The sequence below is a fragment of the Narcine bancroftii genome, chromosome 2 (assembly GCF_036971445.1).
Source record: "Narcine bancroftii isolate sNarBan1 chromosome 2, sNarBan1.hap1, whole genome shotgun sequence".
In the NCBI taxonomy this organism is placed as follows: domain Eukaryota; kingdom Metazoa; phylum Chordata; class Chondrichthyes; order Torpediniformes; family Narcinidae; genus Narcine; species Narcine bancroftii.
The window spans coordinates 372,585,788-372,605,630 of NC_091470.1; the positions used below are offsets into that span (position 1 = coordinate 372,585,788).

The following is a 19,843-nucleotide window of genomic DNA, read 5'->3' on the forward strand; positions in this document are numbered from 1 at the left end:
ATACTTGTTACACCTGCCCTGGGAAACAGGTGCTGGCCGTCTACCCTATCTATGCCTCTCAGAATCTTAAAGTTTCCTCTCATCCTTCTACGCTCCAAAGTGAAAAGTCCCAGCTCTGTTCACCTTGCCTCATAAGTCATTTTCCAATCTTGGCAACATCCTTGTAAATCTCCTCTGCACCCTCTCCAAAGCTTCCACTTCCTTCCTGTAATGAGGTGACCATAAAAAAAAACACAATATTTCAAGTGTGGTCTCACCAGAGATTTGTAGAGCTGCAACGTTACCTCATGACTCCTGAACTCAATCACCCTATTAATGAATCTCAGCATACCTTAAGCCTTCTTAACTATCCTATCAACCTGTGGAGCAATCTTAAGAGGTCTCTGGATTTGGATCCCAAGGTCCCTCTGTTCTTTTACATTGTTAAGTGACCAACCAGTAACCATGTCCACAGCCTTCATGTTTGACCTTCCAACTGCATCACCTTACACTTAGCCAGATTGAACTCCATTTCTATTCAGACAGAAACATGCTTCATGGATTGATCAGATTCTACTACCCTTTCATGAAGCCACTGATACTCCTCAACAAATTATTTCTCTTAGTCTTGATATCACTTGCGTTATCACAGTCCTGTCTCTCTCCCTCTTCCCCAAGTTCACTCCACACAAGTGCCAGACAGTGAGGCTGGGAACCCTGCAGAGATTAATTCATCTCCGCTGTCCCCCAAGGAGAGTTGAGACCCTCTCCATTCGTCTGAGTGAATGCAGCTCCAACTGCACTCCAGGAGCTTCACACCACACAGGGCACAGCAGCCACCTGAGAAGATTGTAAGTCAGTCAGCAAGGCTATCACCCACCTCTCTGTCAACCTTCTACAGGAGCTCTATCGAGAGCATCCTGGATGGCTGCATTGGAATATGGTGTAGTTGCTGTATAGTATTGGATCAGAGGTCAATCTACAGGATGATTCGAATGGTAGATAGGATCCCCAACTGCTTCCCTCCCCCCCCAACCCCTCCCCATCAACGTGATCTGTGGGATTGTTTAAATTTAAAAAACAATTCTATTTTAGACCTCAGCCCTTTTGGCCCACGAGCCCGCACCACCCAATCGACCTACAACCCTGGTACATTTGGAACGGTGGGAGGAAACCTATGCAGACACAAAGAGACCATACAAACTCCTTACAGACAGCACCGGATTCAAACCCTAGTCACCAGCTCTGAAACAGCATTGTGCTAATCCGCTGTCTGAAGAGGACCCCTACCACCCCGCACACAGCATCTTCGAGCTACTCCCATCAGGAAAGAGATGCTGGAGGATCAGAGTCAGTGCCACCAGGCTGAGGAACAGCTTCTACGACACCAGAAACATTGACAGAGGTGTGGTGGAAAGTGTGCTGACTGGCTGCATCACGGTCTGGTCAGGGAACACCAATACCCTTGAGTGTAAAGCCCTGCAAAGGGTAGTGGACACATCCCAAGACATCACAGGCAAAACCCTCCCCTCCATCGAGAACATCTACAGGGGACGCTGCCGTCGGAGAGCAGCAGCCATCATCAAAGACCCACATCACCCAGCACACGCTCTGTTCTCGCTGCTGCCATCAGGAAAGAGGTGTAGGTGCCACCAGACTGCACCTACCAGGCTGAGGAACAGCTGCTCCACCTCCAACATCAGACTCCTCAACAACAAATTCATTCAGAGACTCATTTCAGAGACTTAAATTTATTACTGAATATTTATTTTTTCTGTATTACACAATTTGTTTACATTTTTCTTTACATTCTTTTGTATACATATCTTTTTTTCTCAGGGTTGTATATGATGCCATGTATGGACTCTGACAATAAATCTGAACTTTGCACCTTCTGCAGCTGGCCACCACCTCATCCCTACAAACTCTGCCTCCTACACCTCGAATAAAGCTTTGTGATTCCACAGGCCATGCTTCGACTTCATTGAAAATCCTAGTCTGATAACATCCTCGACTACCCAACCTCCACCGATGCTGGCTGACCTGCTGAGTTCCTCCAGCAGCTTGCATTTTGCTCCAGTTTGGATTTTACAGAGCACTGTGAAGTGAGTTACTCGGTTAAATGTGCTAAAGGGGTAGCCCTAGTGACCCAGGGGTTGCTTTTGTGCTCTGGTGCTGTCTGTGTGGAGTTTGCATGCTCTCCTTGCGACCCTTGGGCACTCCAGTTTCCTCCCACATCCCAAAGACATGCAAGTTGATGGATCACTCTAAATCGGCCCGAATATGTAGTGGGCATTAGAATCTGTGAAGGGGTAATGGGAACATCGAGAGAATTTCTTTACCAAGGTGTGTGGGTGCGCTCAACGGTATGGAAAAGCCAAAGGGGAACAAGGAGAAACAGTGCTCCACCTGCCTCAACCAGTCTCAATGGGTCTCATTTGGGGTCCAAATGTCTATCGATCTTGAAGCCTGCAGACCAGCACCGAAGGGTACAAGAGCGGTTTCTTCCCAACATCTGTCAGACCAATCAGGGACCCTCCCCCTCCCCAACACCACAGATCCATCTGCACTATTGCAAAGTTGGACAACTTGGATAACTGCAAATATTGATGAACTTTCAGTTTGTTTCTATTTATTGTCTCTTTTAATTCAATCAAGTGTAGCAGCACGCCGCCGTGGTAATCGGGCCAGCGCTACAGGCGACAAGCGCAACCAGGAGCCAGCAGACTGCGCAGTGGCACTGGCCCCAGCAAGCGAACCAGGTGGTCATATGGCTAAGGCAACATAGGGGCCAGCATCCCCAACACAGCGCTGGCCCCCCACTGAACAGACAACAGCTTGGGGACAGCACGCAGGGAAGAAGGCACTGTAATGCAAGAAGGGGACCTGTGCATGGGAAACCCGCTATTGTTACGCAGGCGGTGACGTCAGTTGATGGAGCAAACGGTGGGAATGCCAATAGTATAAAAGCCGGGCTTCAGCCCCAATATATCAGAGCGCTGTACCTCACTACACCTGAGTGCCTCTTTCTTCAAGGAGCGCACGGCGACACCGTATATTATTGTAGCCGTTTTTAGAGGTTGGGTACTCACTTTTCAGCTGCAGCAAGAAAAAATTGTGCAACAATTGTCCAATGTACTTGTAAATAAACTCATCCTGAGACAAGACTATTTACCATTTTGTGTTTTTTTATATTAAATCTCTTATCATCTAACCTTTTATATGTATTCCCTCTTCCTTTAATTTATACCATAAGAGTAGTCTGGGCGGCTCCGTGGGGGGAGATGGACACAGGGATCACATGGATCAGCTCCAGCTCGGAACCCAGAGAGTGAGTGGGTGGGTGGGTGGGTGGGTTCCAGCTCGGAACCCAGAGAGTGAGTGGGTGGGTGGGTGGGTGGGTTCCAGCTCGGAACCCAGAGAGTGGGTGGGTGGGTGGGCTCCAGCTCGGAACCCAGAGAGTGGGTGGGTGGGTTCCAGCTCGGAACCCAGAGAGTGGGTGGGCTCCAGCTCGGAACCCAGAGAGTGGGTGGGTGGGTGGGTGGGCTCCAGCTCGGAACCCAGAGAGTGGGTGGGTGGGTGGGTGGGCTCCAGCTCGGAACCCAGAGAGTGGGTGGGTGGGTGGGTGGGCTCCAGCTCGGAACCCAGAGAGTGGGTGGGTGGGTGGGTGGGCTCCAGCTCGGAACCCAGAGAGTGGGTGGGTGGGTGGGTGGGCTCCAGCTCGGAACCCAGAGAGTGGGTGGGTGGGTGGGTGGGCTCCAGCTCGGAACCCAGAGAGTGGGTGGGTGGGTGGGTGGGCTCCAGCTCGGAACCCAGAGAGTAGGTGGGTGGGTGGGTGGGCTCCAGCTCGGAACCCGGAGAGTGGGTGGGTGGGCTCCAGCTCGGAACCCAGAGAGTGGGTGGGTGGGCTCCAGCTCGGAACCCAGAGAGTGGGTGGGTGGGTGGGTGGGCTCCAGCTCGGAACCCAGAGAGTGGGTGGGTGGGTGGGTGGGCTCCAGCTCGGAACCCAGAGAGTGGGTGGGTGGGTGGGTGGGCTCCAGCTCGGAACCCAGAGAGTGGGTGGGTGGGTGGGTGGGCTCCAGCTCGGAACCCAGAGAGTGGGTGGGTGGGTGGGTGGGCTCCAGCTCGGAACCCAGAGAGTGGGTGGGTGGGTGGGTGGGCTCCAGCTCGGAACCCAGAGAGTGGGTGGGTGGGTGGGTGGGCTCCAGCTCGGAACCCAGAGAGTGGGTGGGTGGGTGGGTGGGCTCCAGCTCGGAACCCAGAGAGTGTGTGGGTGGGTGGGTGGGCTCCAGCTCGGAACCCAGAGAGTGGGTGGGTGGGTGGGTGGGCTCCAGCTCGGAACCCAGAGAGTGGGTGGGTGGGTGGGTGGGCTCCAGCTCGGAACCCAGAGAGTGGGTGGGTGGGTGGGTGGGCTCCAGCTCGGAACCCAGAGAGTGGGTGGGTGGGTGGGTGGGCTCCAGCTCGGAACCCAGAGAGTGGGTGGGTGGGTGGGTGGGCTCCAGCTCGGAACCCAGAGAGTGGGTGGGTGGGTGGGTGGGCTCCAGCTCGGAACCCAGAGAGTGGGTGGGTGGGTGGGTGGGCTCCAGCTCGGAACCCAGAGAGTGGGTGGGTGGGTGGGTGGGCTCCAGCTCGGAACCCAGAGAGTGGGTGGGTGGGTGGGTGGGCTCCAGCTCGGAACCCAGAGAGTGGGTGGGTGGGTGGGTGGGCTCCAGCTCGGAACCCAGAGAGTGTGTGGGTGGGTGGGTGGGCTCCAGCTCGGAACCCAGAGAGTGGGTGGGTGGGTGGGTGGGCTCCAGCTCGGAACCCAGAGAGTGGGTGGGTGGGTGGGTGGGCTCCAGCTCGGAACCCAGAGAGTGGGTGGGTGGGTGGGTGGGCTCCAGCTCGGAACCCAGAGAGTGGGTGGGTGGGTGGGTGGGCTCCAGCTCGGAACCCAGAGAGTGGGTGGGTGGGTGGGTGGGCTCCAGCTCGGAACCCAGAGAGTGGGTGGGTGGGTGGGTGGGCTCCAGCTCGGAACCCAGAGAGTGGGTGGGTGGGTGGGTGGGCTCCAGCTCGGAACCCAGAGAGTGTGTGGGTGGGTGGGTGGGCTCCAGCTCGGAACCCAGAGAGTGGGTGGGTGGGTGGGTGGGCTCCAGTGGGCACCTCAGCACCGTTCCAGATCGGACCCTTCATCCACACATCTGAGTGTTGAGGAAAGGTTCGGCCCCGGGACCGTCATGGACCATCTCTCCCCACGGACACGGCCTGACCAGCCCCTCAGTTCATTGCCGGGGGGGGGGGGGGGAAGGGCGGGGCTGAGGGAGCGCCGTGGGGGAAGGGCGGGGCTGAAGGAGCGCCGTGGGGGAAAGGCGGGGCTGAGGGAGCGCCGTGGGGGAAAGGCGGGGCTGAGGGAGCGCCGTGGGGGAAGGGCGGGGCTGAGGGAGCGCCGTGGGGGAAAGGCGGGGCTGAGGGAGCGCCGTGGGGGAAGGGTGGGGCTGAGGGAGCGCCGTGGGGGAAGGGCGGGGCTGAGGGAGCGCCGTGGGGGAAAGGCGGGGCTGAGGGAGCGCCGTGGCCTGGTGATGTCTCCACCCAGGGCTGAGGCTGCGCCGAGCGGCCCAGCGCCGGGACGGGACCCGGAGCGTCAGCGGCCTCGGCCTCCGCCTCACTGCGCCCCGGCCCCGGATCCCCCGGCCCGGCCCGGCCCGAGACCCCGCCCCGCCCGTTTATACCTTCGCCGATCTTCTCCAATTTCTCGTACTTCTGCATCACGGCGACAGCAGTTCGGCGGGCGAAGACCCGCCACGACGCCGCCTGCAGGGCGGGAGGGATCACTGCGGCTGCGCACCGCAGCACCGCCTGCAGGTGAGGGTAAACGGCCACAGCGCCACCTGCAGCACAGGAGGAAGTCCAGCCATGTCCTCAGGGCACCCTCCCCCGCAGAGAGGTCACTGCAAGGTGGGCGGAGTCCAGGTGGGAAGGGCAGTCCTCAGAGGGCGTGGCCAAGCTCCATAGGGGGTTTTGGGGAGGTTCCGAGGAGGCTGAGGGAGGCAAGGCTGTGGATGTTGACCCCATGGACTTTAGTAAAGCCTTCAACAAGGTCCCACGCGGGACGTTAGTCAGGGAGGTTCAGGCGCTCGTTATTCACGGTGAGGTCGTGAACTGGATTCGACGATGGGTGGACGGGAGAAGCCGGAGAGTAGGGGTGGACGATGCTTCTCAGGCTGGAGGATGTGACTCGTGGGGCCTCGGGGATCGGTGCTGGGACCATTGTTGTTTGTTGTCTGTATCAATGATCTGGATGATAATGTGGTAAATTGGATCAGCAGGTTTGCAGATGACACTAAGATTGGAGACGTTGTGGACAGTGAAGAAGGTTTTCAAAGCTTGCAGAGGGATCTGGTCCAGCTGGAAAAATGGGCTGAAAAATGGCAGATGGAATTTAATGCAGACAAGTGGGAGGTTTTGCATTTTGGAAGGACAAACCAAGAAAGGACATAAATGGTCGGGCACTGAGGAGTGCGGTAGAACAGAGGGATCTGGGAATACAGATACATAATTCCCTGAAAGTGGCGTCACAGGTGGACAGGGTTGTAAAGAGAGCTTTAGGCATCTTGGCCTTCATAAATCAAAGTATTGACTACACGAGTTGGGATGTTATGCTAAAGTCGTATAAGACAGTGATGAGGCCAAATTTGGGGTATTGTGTGTCGTATCAGTAAGATCGAAAGAGTGCAGAGAAGATTTACAAGGGTGTTGCCAGGTCTTCAGGAGTTGAATTACAGGCAAAGTTTAAATAGGTTAGGGCTTTATTTGTTGGAGCAAAGAATAATGAGGGGAGATTTGATAGAAGGGGTATAGACAGAGTAAATGCAAGTAGCACTTTCCACTTAGACTAGGAGAGGACATGCACTTAGGGTGAAAGGGGAAAGGTTTAGGTGGAATTTTTTCACTCTGAGTGGTGGGAGTGTGGAACAAGTTGCCATCTGACTTGGTAAATATGGGCTCACTCTTAAAATAAACTGGGCAGAGAGAGGTCGGAGGGTTATGGACTGGGTGCAAGTCAGTGGGACTAGTGGTATGATGTTTTTGGCATAGACGTAAAGGGCCAAATGGACTGTTTTCTGGGCTGTAGTGTTCTATGGTTCTAAATGTAAACAAACTGTAAAAAAAAATCAATAAAATACAAAAGTAAAAATCCTTAAATGAGTCCTCAGTTGAGTTTGTTGTTGAGGAGTCTGATAGTGGAGGAGTAGCAGCTGTTCCTGAACTTGGTGGTACGAGTTTTGTGGCACCGAGACCTCTTTCCTGATGGCAGCAGCGAGAACAGAGCGTGTGCTGGGTGGTGTGGATCCTTGATGATTGCTGCTGCTCTCTGATGGCAGTGTTCCCTGTAGATGTTCTCAATAGTGGGGAGGGGTTTGTTGGTGATGTCCTGGGCTGTGTCCACAACCTTTTGCATGGCTTTCTGCTCAGGGGTATTGGTGCTCCCATACAAGACTGTGATGCAGCCACTCAGCACACTTTCCACCACACCTCTGTAGAAAATGGCCAGGGTTTCTGGTGTCATACAAAACCTCCGCAAACTCCTGAGGAAGTCGAGGTGCTGATGTGCTTTCTCCACAATGATATTATTGTGTTAGTAGTGTACACCTCTTCAACATGACCTCTGTTACTTCGAAGGGCAGCGGCATCACACTGACAAGTTGAACACCTTTCTGATTCAGATACAGACACCCCATAATAAGGAGGAACAACATTTCATATTCCACCTGGACACCCTCCAACCAGATAGCATTAACATCAACTTCTCCAGTTTCCATTAGCCCCCTTACCCATCTTTGCTCATGTCCCCTTTCCCCAGCTCTGCTTCCACAGAGCCCCCAAACACACTCCCCCCCCCCCCCACCTCTGACTGTCAATTCTCATCTTTCCTCTCTCCTGTGGCCCATCCATATCCAATTATCACTTATTGACTGTTGGTCTGGAATCCTCTCCCTTCCCATTCTTCCCCCAGACTTTTAATTCAAGTCCTGCTTTTTCCTCACACCTCAAGCAAGGGTTTAGGCCTGAAACATTGGTAATGTATCTTTACCTCCTATGGATGTTGCTGGAACTGCTGAGTTCCTCCAGTACTTCTGTGTTTTTCTTTGGCTTGGCTTCGCGGACCAAGATTTATGGAGGGGTAATGTCCACGTCAGCTGCAGGCTCGATGCGGGACAGGCAGACACGGTTGCAGCGGTTGCAAGGGAAAATTGGTGGGTTGGGTGTTGGGTTTTTCCTCCTTTGTCTTTTGTCAGTGAGGTGGGCTCTGCGGTCTTCTTCAAAGGAGGGTGCTGCCCGCCGAACTGTGAGGCGCCAAGATGCACGGTTTGAGGCGATGGTCAATGTGGCAGGCACCAAGAGATTTCTTTAGGCAGTCCTTGTACCTCTTCTTTGGTACACCTCTGTCATGGTGGCCAGCGGAGAGCTCGCCATATAACACTATCTTGGGAAGGCGATGGTCCTCCATTCTGGAGACGTGACCTACCCAGCGCAGTTGGATCTTCAGCAGCGTGGATTCGATGCTGTCGGCCTCTGCCATCTCGAGTACTTCGATGTTAGGGATGAAGTCACTCCAATGAATGTTGAGGATGGAGCGAAGACAACGCTGGTGGAAGCGTTCTAGGAGCCGTAGGTGATGCCGGTAGAGGACCCATGATTCGGAGCCGAACAGGAGTGTGGGTATGACAACCGCTCCGTATACGCTAATCTTTGTGAGGTTTTTCAGTTGGTTGTTTTTCCAGACTCTTTTGTGTAATCTTCCAAAGGCGCTATTTGCCTTGGCGAGTCTGTTGTCTATCTCGTTGTCGATCCTTGCATCTGATGAAATGGTGCAGCCGAGATAGGTAAACTGGTTGCCCGTTTTGAGTTGTGTGCCTGATGGAGATGTGGGGGAGGCTGGTAGTCATGGTGGGGAGCTGGCTGATGGAGGACCTCAGTTTTCTTTAGGCTGACTTCCAGGCCAAACATTTTGGCAGTTTCCGCAAAACAGGACGTCAAGCGCTGAAGAGCTGGCTATCTATTAAAACATGCCAATACAGTTTTATTGGCCATGAAAGAGAGGCTGGACCAAAATTATCTGAAAAGAATTTCAAGTTTACATTTGCACAAGCATTCGGTCCACACAGACTTTTGTCACAGGAAAAAATTGCACACACTGACTATTAAAAATTAAAAGGAACGTTGAAGAGGACGTGTGTTTAAGATTGGGGGTAGGGGAGAAAGTTTAAGGGAGATGTATGGTGGCAAATATTTTATTTACAGAATGGCGGGTGCCTGGAACAAGCTGCCAGGGGTCGTGATGGAACCTGATACAAGAGTAGATTTGAAGAGACAAGTTGTAGACACATGGATCTGAAGGGATGGAGGGACATCTATCAGGTCCAAAAAGCAAGGATTTTATTTTGAATTGGACATCATGTTTGGCACAGATGTGGGCTGAAGGGCCTCACTCCCTCTCTACTCCTCCGCTCTTTCACCCCGTTTCTCTCTTCCTACCACCATCCCTCTCTACCCCTCCTCTCTCTCCCTCCCACCATCCCTCTCTACCCCTCCTCTCTCTCCCTCCCACCATCCCTCTCTACCCCTCCTCTCTCCCTCCCACCATCCCTCTCTACCCCTCCTCTCTCCCTCCCACCATCCCTCTCTACCCCTCCTCTCTCCCTCCCACCATCCCTCTCTCCCCTTTCTCTCTCCCTCCCACCATCCCTCTCTACCTCTCCTCTCTCTCCCTTTCTCTCTCCCTCCCACCATCCCTCTCGACCTCTCCTCTCTCTCCCTTTCTCTCTCCCTCCCACCATCCCTCTCTACCCCTCCTCTCTCCCTCCCACCATCCCTCTCTACCCCTCCTCTCTCTCCCTCTTTCTCTCTCCCTCCCACCATCCCTCTCTACCTCTCTTCTCTCTCCCCCTTTCTCTCTCCCTCCCACCATCCCTCTCTACCCCTCCTCTCTCTCCCCCCCTTTCTCTCTCCCTCCCACCATCCCTCTCTACCTCTCCTCTCTCTCTCTTTCTCCATACCCTGCCCTGGAATGTTTTCTGTTGACTGCTTGTGAGAAACCAAATGAGAATGCATGAATGCATTCATGTGCGAAGGATGAAGGCAATTTTTTGTAATATTACATGTTCTGTACTCTGCCATGACAATAAAGGAATGTTGAATTTGGACATTCATGCACACAATAAACAAAAGTCAAGCTCAGCTGATGAAAGTATAATTTATAAAGAAAGTTAAACATAGAATCGATCTTAGACAATTGGCATCCAGAGAAGTAAATGTTAAAAGTTTTTAACTGTTTAGGGGAGGGTATTTATCCCAGTGTTACACAGCCAGCAACTGCCCTGTTTCCACAGGTACTGTTTCCCACAGCCAGCAGTTTACCTGATCACCTGTGTTAGAGTGACACACCACGACCCAGCAGTTCCACAGTTCATCAGGCTGTTTGCAGGCAAAGCCTGTAATGCACAGACATGAATCTACAGTGAAAAGTTTTTTTGAGGTCAATGTGAGTGAATCCCTCCAACGCTACGTTGGAGACACCATGCTGGGACTTCAGTGTAGATATCAGGTTGTCAGGGCGCCCATTGGGGGAGGGAGTGTCATTGGGCCAGCACCTTCCATCCATGTAGAGTCTGAATGAATGGTCCGACGTGAGAGATGCCTGGAACATGAGGTGCGCTCTCCTCTTCTCCTTCACCTGCCCCTTTCATCGCTGGTCTGCCTGCGGACAAGTTCTGCGTAAAGCCCTCCTCTTTGCAGCAGTTCTCCGTGGGTTCCCACCTAGGGCAACAAGAGGATTTTAAGTGAAGTTTGTGGATAAACCCCTGTTTGAGCCCAGAGCCAACACCTGCCTTTGAAGGTGAAAGCGCAGCAGGACACAGTCAAAAACACAGAACTGTGTAGAATGAACACACCCCTCCTGAACAAAACACAGAGCTGTGTAGAATGAACACACCCCTCCTGAACAAAACACAGAACTGTGTAGAATGAACACACCCCTCATGAACAAAACACAGAACTGTGTAGAATGAACACACCCCTCCTGAACAAAACACAGAACTGTGTAGAATGAACACACCCCTCATGAACAAAACACAGAACTGTGTAGAATGAACACACCCCTCCTGAAAAAAAACAGAACTGTGTAGAATGAACACACCCCTCCTGAACAAAACACAGAACTGTGTAGAATGAACACACCCCTCCTGAAAAAAAAAGAACTGTGTAGAATGAATACACCCCTCCTGAACAAAACACAGAACTGTGTAGAATGAATACACCCCTCCTGAAAAAAAAACAGAACTGTGTAGAATGAACACACCCCTCCTGAACAAAACACAGAACTGTGTAGAATGAACACACCCCTCCTGAAAAAAAACACAGAACTGTGTAGAATGAATACACCCCTCCTGAACAAAACACAGAACTGTGTAGAATGAACACACCCCTCCTGAACAAAACACAGAACTGTGTAGAATGAACATACCCCTCCTGAACAAAACACAGATCTGTGTAGAATGAACACACCCCTCCTGAAAAAAACACAGAACTGTGTAGAATGAATACACCCCTCCTGAACAAAACACAGAACTGTGTAGAATGAACACACCCCTCCTGAACAAAATACAGAACTGTGTAGAATGAACACATCCCTCCTGAACAAAACACAGATCTGTTTAGAATGAAAACACCCGTCCTGAAAAAAACACAGAACTGTGTAGAATGAACACACCCCTCCTGAACAAAATACAGAACTGTGTAGAATGAACACACCCCTCCTGAACAAAACACAGAACTGTGTAGAAAATACCTCTCCTGAACAAAACACAGAACTGTGTAGAATGAACACACCCCTCCTGAACAAAACACAGAACTGTGTAGAATGAACACACCCCCCCCTGAAAAAAACACAGAACTGTGTAGAATGAACACACCCCTCCTGAACAAAACACAGAACTGTGTAGAATGAACACACCCCTCCTGAACAAAACACAGAACTGTGTAGAATGAACACACCCCTCCTGAACAAAACACAGAACTGTGTAGAATGAACACACCCCCCCCTGAACAAAACACAGAACTGTGTAGAATGAACACACCCCTCCTGAACAAAACACAGAACTGTGTAGAATGAACACACCCCTCCTGAACAAAACACAGAACTGTGTAGAATGAACACACCCCTCCTTATCCAACAAGAGGGCACAACATCGGGATCGAAGGACTCCCATTTAAAAGGTGAACCTCTGGAATTCACTACTATGGGCAACTGTGGAGACCAGGTCGTTGGGTGGATCGGAGCCAGAGATTGATAGGTATCTGATTAGTCAGGGTATCATACATTACTGGGAGAAAGTAGAGGAGGAACTGAGCAGAGTCACTTTTACTCCTATATCTATGGTCTTATAGTCTGACCATGCCCCAGGAGGGCTACCAAAATCTCACAAATGACTGCATCCCAAGGTCCTGTGGGCACCCGCCTCATCTGTTCTTCAATGTTAACATGGTCTCCGTTAAGATCCAAGGCCGAAGAATGAAAGTCACAGCTTACAGCATCCTAAAGGAGGTTCTCTTGCTCTTTCCTCCAATACCTAGAGATTGCCTGCTTCCACTCCTCCTCCCAAATTCTTCCCAATTCTAGTCTTGACAAATCTTCACATTGTCACCCTGCCCGAATGATAACTGCCAAAACATTCCAACCTCTGGTCACTCCTGCAGTGAGGAGCAAACTTCCTTTCACCACCCTTTAGCAAATGAAGTATCCCATGTCCGCAGATAGCAAGATCCAGATCAGGGACAGTCAGCGTGGCTTTGTGCAGGGCAGGTTCTATTTTACAACCTTGATCTATGTTTATTTTGAGGAGATGACAAAGGTGGTTGATGAAGGTAGGGTGGATGTTGACCACGTGAACTTCAGTAACATTTGACAAGGTTCCTTATGGTAGGCAGATTCAGAAGGGGCAGATCTTTGGGATCCTGGTCTTTTAATAGTTTGGATTCAGAATTAGCTGGCTCACAGAGCTCAGTAGGTAGCAGACTTGGATGAAAAAAAGTATACAGGCAGAACAGTGAATTTACAGATTGGTGCAGTTGTGTCACGGAATATCAAAGGAATCAGCTATGGATGTGGGTAGAGAAATGGCAGATGGAGTTTCATCTGGACAAGTGTGAGGTGTTGCACTTTGGGAGATCAAATTTACTCTTTACAGAGGATCTGAGGTGTCCAGGTCCACAGTTATTCAAAAGTGGACACGCATGTAGATGGAGTGGTAAAGGAGGCAATATGATCTGCCTGGCTTCAGGGGGTGGGCCACTGAGCATCAGAACAAGCAGGTCATTTTGCAGTGATAGAAAACTCTAGTGAGGCTGCACTTAGAATACGGGTGTGCAATTCTGGATGTCCCATTACAGGAAGGACGTGAAGGCTTTGGAGAGAGTGCAGGAGGTTTACCAGGACGATGCTTGAATTGGAAGAAGATAAACAAGCCAAGTGCAACACCAACTATTCCCAAGGAGCTTGACACAGTCCAGACAAAACAGCTTTCATGGCCACCCCATTCTGACCACTCATTTCACCACCTTTCGGATACAATTCTTTCCACTTCAGAACAGTTTAATAGAAATTCTGCCTGGCCAGCAGAAAAAAAAACCTCAGGGTTGTATGTGATGTCACGTGGATACTCTGACAATAAATTTGAGCTTTGAACCAGTGCCATGTGATTACTGTGTCATCTACAAAATGCATTGCACCTAGCCATGCGAACCACGTATTAAGCATTCCTGGTTGGACAATCCCTCTGTATCTTCGCACCCAATTTCATCTGAATCAACTTTTCCTGAACGTCTCCGATGAAACACGATCTTAAAAAGGTTGAGCAAGCTGAGGCTTTTCTCTTTGGAGTGACACAGAATGATAGTTGAATTCATGAAGATTATGAGGGGTGTGGACAGCCAGCACCTCGACAGCAATTGCCAACATCAGAGGAGATCTGTTTCAGATGAGGGAAGGAAGTTTTTTTGTGCCTTCCATGTGCCTATCCAAGTATTTTAAATGTCCCTATTGTACCAGCCTCCACCACCACTCCTGGCAATGCATTACTTTTGTGTTTAAAAAAAAAAGCCCTGAAATTTCCACCATTTATCTTGTACAGATGTCCTCTAGTGTTTGCTCTTCCTGCCCTGGGAAAAAGACTTTGACTGTCCACCTCTATAAATTCTCCCCTCATCCTTCTTTGCTCTAAAGAGAAAAGCTCTACCTCTGTAGGACAGCCCAGTTAGTGCAGCAGTTACAACGTCAGTGACCAGGGCTTTGAATCCTGCACTGTCTGCAAGGAGTTTGTACGTTCTCCCTGTGTCTGTGTGGGTCTTCCCTGGGGGCTCCAGTTTTCTCCCACTGTTTGAGATGTACCGGGATTGTAGGTCAATTAAATGTAAATAGGGCAGCACGGGCTAGTGGGCCAAAAGGGCCTGTTACCGGACTGGATGTCTAAATTCAAAATTTAACCTTGCCTCATTTCTCAGTCTTCAGAACTCAAGCAAAAAAACAATCTGTTGAACCAAAATGTCCAAATTTGAGGGAGCGAATGGACACAGTCCATGTTCCACCTGCCTCTGCTTCTGTGAAGTAAGAAATGAACCCCGATGACAGATGTTTCCTGGGTTTGCAGCAGAATGCGGCGATGAACTCCCATTGTCAGCTTCAGGGCTAATAGGCAGAGTGGGCAGAGCCCAGGTGAAGCGAGCTTTGCTTACCTCCTTCACATGGCCATTGGCGAGAACACAGATGAGGTTGGCCCCTTTGATGGTGCTCAGTCTGTGTGCAATGACAAGCACGGTGCGGCCCTTCTGAATGTTGTCCAGCGCCTCCTGGACCACTCCCTCAGCTTCTGCATCAAGCGCACTGGTGGCTTCATCCAGAATCAGGATGCAGGGATTCTTAACCAGGGCACGAGCAATGGCGATTCTCTGCTTTTGACCCCCGGAGAGGGTCACTCCACGTTCTCCTGAACAAGAACACGTCAGCAATAGAAGCAATAGAAGCAATAAAAGAAAGGGGTGTTTGGTTCGGTGCGGACTAGAAGGGCCTAATGGCCTGTTTCCGTGCTGTAATTGTTATGTATTTATGTATTTATGTAAGATTCAATCCCTCCCCATCTCTCAAAGATGCTTCTGTCCCACTGCCCGAGGTGTATTCCCGTTCTCCCCCCACCCTCACTCTCCAAAGTGCATTCCCAAGTCCCCCCCTATCTGAGGTGTATCCCCCACTATCTGAGGTGTGCTCCTATGTCGCACCCCATCTGAGATGTGTCCTCCACTATCTGAGGAATGTTCCCTTCCCCTCCATCATCTGAGGTGTGTTCCCATACTCTCCCCCCCACATTCGAGATGCATTCCCAAGTGCCCCCCATCCGCGGTGTGTCCCCCGCTATCCGCGGTGTGTCCCCCGCTATCCGCGGTGTGTCCCCCGCTATCCGCGGTGTGTCCCCCGCTATCCGCGGTGTGTCCCCCGCTATCCGCGGTGTGTCCCCCGCTATCCGCGGTGTGTCCCCCGCTATCCGCGGTGTGTCCCCGCTATCCGCGGTGTGTCCCCCGCTATCCGCGGTGTGTCCCCCGCTATCCGCGGTGTGTCCCCCGCTATCCGCGGTGTGTCCCCCGCTATCCGCGGTGTGTCCCCCGCTATCCGAGGTGTGTCCCCCGCTATCCGAGGTGTGTCCCCCGCTATCCGAGGCGTGTCCCCCGCTATCCGAGGCGTGTCCCCCACTATCCGAGGTGTGTCCCCCTATGTAGTCTGCATGCATGTCTCTGCTTCCAGGGTTACAGCGTACTGTCACACATACCCACAACAGTCTCGTATCCGTCAGGGAAGCTCCGGATGAAGCCGTCTGCATTTGCTTGTCGGGCAGCAGTGAATACTTCCTCGTCAGAGGCATCTGGCTTCCCAAAGCGAATGTTCTCTTTGAGGGTGCTGCTAAAAAGCACGGGCTCCTGCAATGCACACACGTCAGTGCCGAAGGATCAGTAAAAAGACAGGGAGGATAAAGAACCTCTCCCCGGCTGTTGGAATTGAAACAACAGTCCCACCCCAAGGGAACCACCTAAGCTAAGTAGCAAGAGGACTGGACATAGTGAGATTCTCAATTTTTCTTTAAAAAGGTTTAAATTTAAATGTAGATATATAGCACGGTAACAGGCCATTTCAGCCAGTGGCGCCCAGTTTACACCCAATTAACCTACGACTCCTAGTACATTTTGAATGGTTGGAGGAAACCGGAGCCCCTGGGGTAAACACACACAGATACAGAGAGAATGTACTAACTCCTTACAGACAGCGCAGAATTTGAATCCTGGTCCCAATCACTGGTGTTACAAAGGCATTGCGCTAACCACTATGTCAACAGCCCCAAATTAAAGGCTAACACATTCCTGTAAGAGGGAAAACAAGGAGCAGCAATAAGGGCCTTTATATGCCATGGATATTGAGGATTTGATAAAGAAAGATGGCAAATGTTGGTGAATGCAAACAGGATAGTTTCTTGAGGAACTGAGTGTGGGCGAGAACTTGCACCATTCAGGAGGGGCAGTGAAATATTTCTGGAAACAGGACCACGGAAAAACACCAAGATTAAGGATCCAAACACAGGTTGGGTGACCACTTCGTGGGTCTGACCTTGTAGTCAACCATTTCAACTTATCCTCAGCTTATCCATGGTCATGGTGAGGCCAAATACAGACTACATGACCATAAGACATAGGACCAGAAGCAGGCTATTCAGCCCATTAATTCTACCCTGCCATTCATTTTCCCAACTCAGCCTCACCTTCTGCCCATAACCTTTAATGCCCTGGCTAACCAAGAACCTATCAATCTTTCCCTTAAATACACCCAATGACGGCCTGCACAACTGCCAGTGGCAACAAATTCTACAGATTCACCCCCCTCTGGCTGAAGAAATTCCTCTCTATCTCTATTCTAAGCGGACACCCTTTAATCCTGAAGTTGTGTCCTCTTGTCTGAGACTCTCCCACCGTGGCTACAACGTTCCTACATCTACTCTGTGCATGCCTTTCAACATTTGAAATGTTTCAAGACTCCTATCATCTTCTACCTGTATTACCTTAAAACTGACGGAACGAATATGGATTTTCCCAACTTGAGGAACGCCCCATCCCCATCTGGTCCCACTGTTTATCAACACTTCTTTCCCTCCTCATGTATATTTTTTACTCTCTCTGTTATTTTCCTTCCCAACCACTTGCCTCTCCACCTCTCATATCTTCTGCCCAATATGTCACCTCGGCCCTTCCCCCAGGATCTCTCCCACTTTATTTTCGTAATATCACCCTGCTTTTACTTTCCCTGACCCAGAATGGTGAGAGGCCATTTTCACCACAGATGCTGTTGGATCTGACTTCCTCCAGCAGCTTTTTGTTTTCTCAAGATCACGGAGAATCCCAAAACATTTTAGCAGCAAGATTAAAAACATGATGCTGTCGAAACCCAGAGGGGCAATCAGTGTACTTTATGTAGCAAAGATAAGGATACATGACCGACATTTCGGGCTTGAGCCTTCAATAAGGTACACGTAAAATGAACAAAATGGTTGGGGGGTGGGGCAGGGGGAGGAGCATGGTTGGAGAGCGGTAGGAGAGAATCCCACAGAACTCCTTACGGTGCCAGCGATTAGCGCTGTCTATGAGGAGTTTGCATGTTCTCCCCTTGCCTTCCCAGGGACACATTTCCTCCCACTGTTCAAAACGTACCAGGGGTTGTAGGTTAATTGGGTGTAAATTGGACGGCACGGGCTCATGGTCTAAATGGCCTATTACTGTGCTACATGTCTAAATAAATAAATAAATGGAATGAAGAGGACAATGTATGACCACATTCATGGGGTTGTATTATAGTCAAAAGTGAATGAGAATTGGAGGAGCAAATCTGTAGAGAGAAGGAAGACAGCTGCAGGACATAGTGATCGTAGGAGATTTTAACTTTCCACATATTGATTGGGACTCCCAGACTGTTAAAGGGCTGGATGGGTTGGAGTTTGTCAAATGTGTTCAGGAAAGTTTTCTAAATCAGTATATAGAGGTACCAACTAAAGAGGGTGCAATACTGGATCTCCTATTAGGGACTGAGACAGGACAGGTGAACATTTTGGGCCCAGTGATCATAATGCCATTAGTTTCAAGTTAATTATGGAGAAGGATAGGTCTGGGCCTCAGGCTAAGTTTCTAAATTGGAGAAAGGCTAAATTTTAGGAAATGAGAAAGGATCTAGAATGTGTGGATTGGGATAAGTTGTTTTCGGGCAAGGATGTGTGAGGTAAGTGGAGGCCCTTCAAAGGTAAAATTTTGAGAGAAGAGTTTTTGTCAAGATAAAAGGCAAGGTTAGCAGGCAGAGGGAACTTTGGTTTTGAGGGATATTGGGATCTGATTCGGAAGAAGAGAGAGGGGTATAACAGGTATCTGCAACATGGAGCAATGAGGAACTTGAGGAGTATAGAAAATGCAAGAAAAACCTCAAGAAAAAAATCAGGAAGGAATAAAGAAGATGTGAGGTTTCTGTTGCAGAGAATGTGAAGGAAAATTGTAGGGGTTTCAGTAACAATTGTTACTGAAATATTTTGCATGAGAAAAATCGACATTGGCCCAATTCCTTTGGAGTTATGAAACCGTGCACATAGCGAGTCAATTAGATAGGATTAAAACAGTGGTTTTCAAACATTTTCTTTCCACCCACATACTACCTTAAGCAATCCCTTACTAATCACAGAGCTCCGATGGCATAGGGAATTGATGGGTGAATCTTAAATGTTTTTTTTAACCACGTCGGTATTCACTCAGGAAACTGACACAATGTCATGAGAAGTAATGAAAACAAGCAGTGAGGTCATGGAACCTGTACAGATTAAAGAGGAGGAAGTGCTTGCTGTCTTAAAGCAAATAATGGTGGATAAATCCCCAGGGCTCGACAAGATATTCCCTCAGACCTTGAGGGAAGCTAGTTTAGAAATTGCAGGGGCTCTGGCAGAAATATTTAAAATGTCCTTAGCCACAGGTGTGGTGCCAGAGGATTTGAGGGGAGCTCACATTGTTCTGTTGTTTAAAAAAAGCTCCAAAAATAATGCTGCACATTATAGGCCTGTGAGTCTGACGTCAGTAGTAGGTAAATTATTGGAAGGTGTTCTAAGAGATCAGATATGCAATTATTTGGATAGCCAGAGACTGATTAGGGATAGTCAACATGGCTCTATACATGGTAGATCATGCTTAACCAATCTTATTGAGTTTTTCAAGGAGGTTACCAGGAAAGTTGACAAAGGAAAGGCTGTGGATGTTGTCCACGTGGACTTTAGTAAGGCCTTTAAAAAGGTCTTGCATGGGAGGTTAGTCAGAAAGGTTCAGACTCTAGGTATTCATGGTGAAGTAGTGAACTGGATTCAACAATGGCTGGACGGGAGAAGCCACAGAGTAGTGGTGGGTGATGCTTCTCAGACTGGAGGTCCCTGTGACTAGTGGTGTTCCTCGGGGTTTGGTGTTGGGACCATTGTTGTTTGTCGTCTATATCAATGATCTGGATGATAATGTGGTAAATTGGATCAGCAAGTTTGCAGATGACACTAAGATTGGAGACGTTGTGGATAGGGATCTGGACCAGCTGGAAAAATGGGCTGAAAAATGGCCGATGGAATTTAATGCAGACAAGTGGGAGGTGTTGCATTTAGGAAGGACAAACCAAGAAAGGACATACACAGTCGGGCGCTGAGGAGTGCGGTAGAACAGAGGGATCTGGGAATACAGATACATAATTCCCTGAAAGTGGCATCACAGGTGCATAGGTTTGTAAAGA

At 50.1% G+C, this 19,843-nt stretch overlaps 3 protein-coding genes across 15 annotated transcripts in view; 1 reads left to right on the top strand and 2 right to left on the bottom strand.

Annotated features, from left to right (window-relative positions):
- Positions 1–3,115, top strand: part of faim2a (Fas apoptotic inhibitory molecule 2a) — a 71,973-nt gene extending 68,858 nt beyond the window's left edge. For 3 of the 6 annotated variants that reach the window (XM_069922643.1, XM_069922644.1, XM_069922645.1), the window contains one exon: positions 2,643–3,095. In XM_069922643.1, coding sequence (XP_069778744.1) covers positions 2,643–3,056 — 414 coding nt within the window. In that variant the 3' untranslated portion in view covers positions 3,057–3,095. Of the gene's footprint in view, positions 1–2,642 lie in introns of all 6 variants that reach the window. The other 3 variants (XM_069922642.1, XM_069922648.1, XM_069922646.1) reach the window with 3 other exon arrangements.
- The window catches only part of cdk5 (cyclin dependent kinase 5), a 44,199-nt gene extending 38,407 nt beyond the window's left edge, over positions 1–5,792 (bottom strand). For 5 of the 6 annotated variants that reach the window (XM_069922651.1, XM_069922652.1, XM_069922650.1 and 2 more), the window contains exon 1: positions 5,685–5,790. In XM_069922651.1, coding sequence (XP_069778752.1) covers positions 5,685–5,721 — 37 coding nt within the window. In that variant the 5' untranslated portion in view covers positions 5,722–5,790. Of the gene's footprint in view, positions 1–5,684 lie in introns of all 6 variants that reach the window. The other variant, XM_069922656.1, reaches the window with a different exon arrangement.
- Positions 5,793–10,196: 4,404 nt separating this feature from the next.
- abcb8 (ATP-binding cassette, sub-family B (MDR/TAP), member 8) overlaps positions 10,197–19,843 on the bottom strand; it is a 78,793-nt gene continuing 69,146 nt past the window's right edge. For all 3 annotated transcript variants that reach the window (XM_069922666.1, XM_069922664.1, XM_069922665.1), the window contains 3 exons: positions 15,831–15,978; positions 14,746–14,996; positions 10,197–10,773 (listed from right to left, as the gene is read on the bottom strand). In XM_069922666.1, the coding sequence (XP_069778767.1) occupies positions 10,687–10,773; positions 14,746–14,996; positions 15,831–15,978 (486 nt within the window). In that variant the 3' untranslated portion in view covers positions 10,197–10,686. The remainder of the gene's footprint in view (positions 10,774–14,745; positions 14,997–15,830; positions 15,979–19,843) is intronic.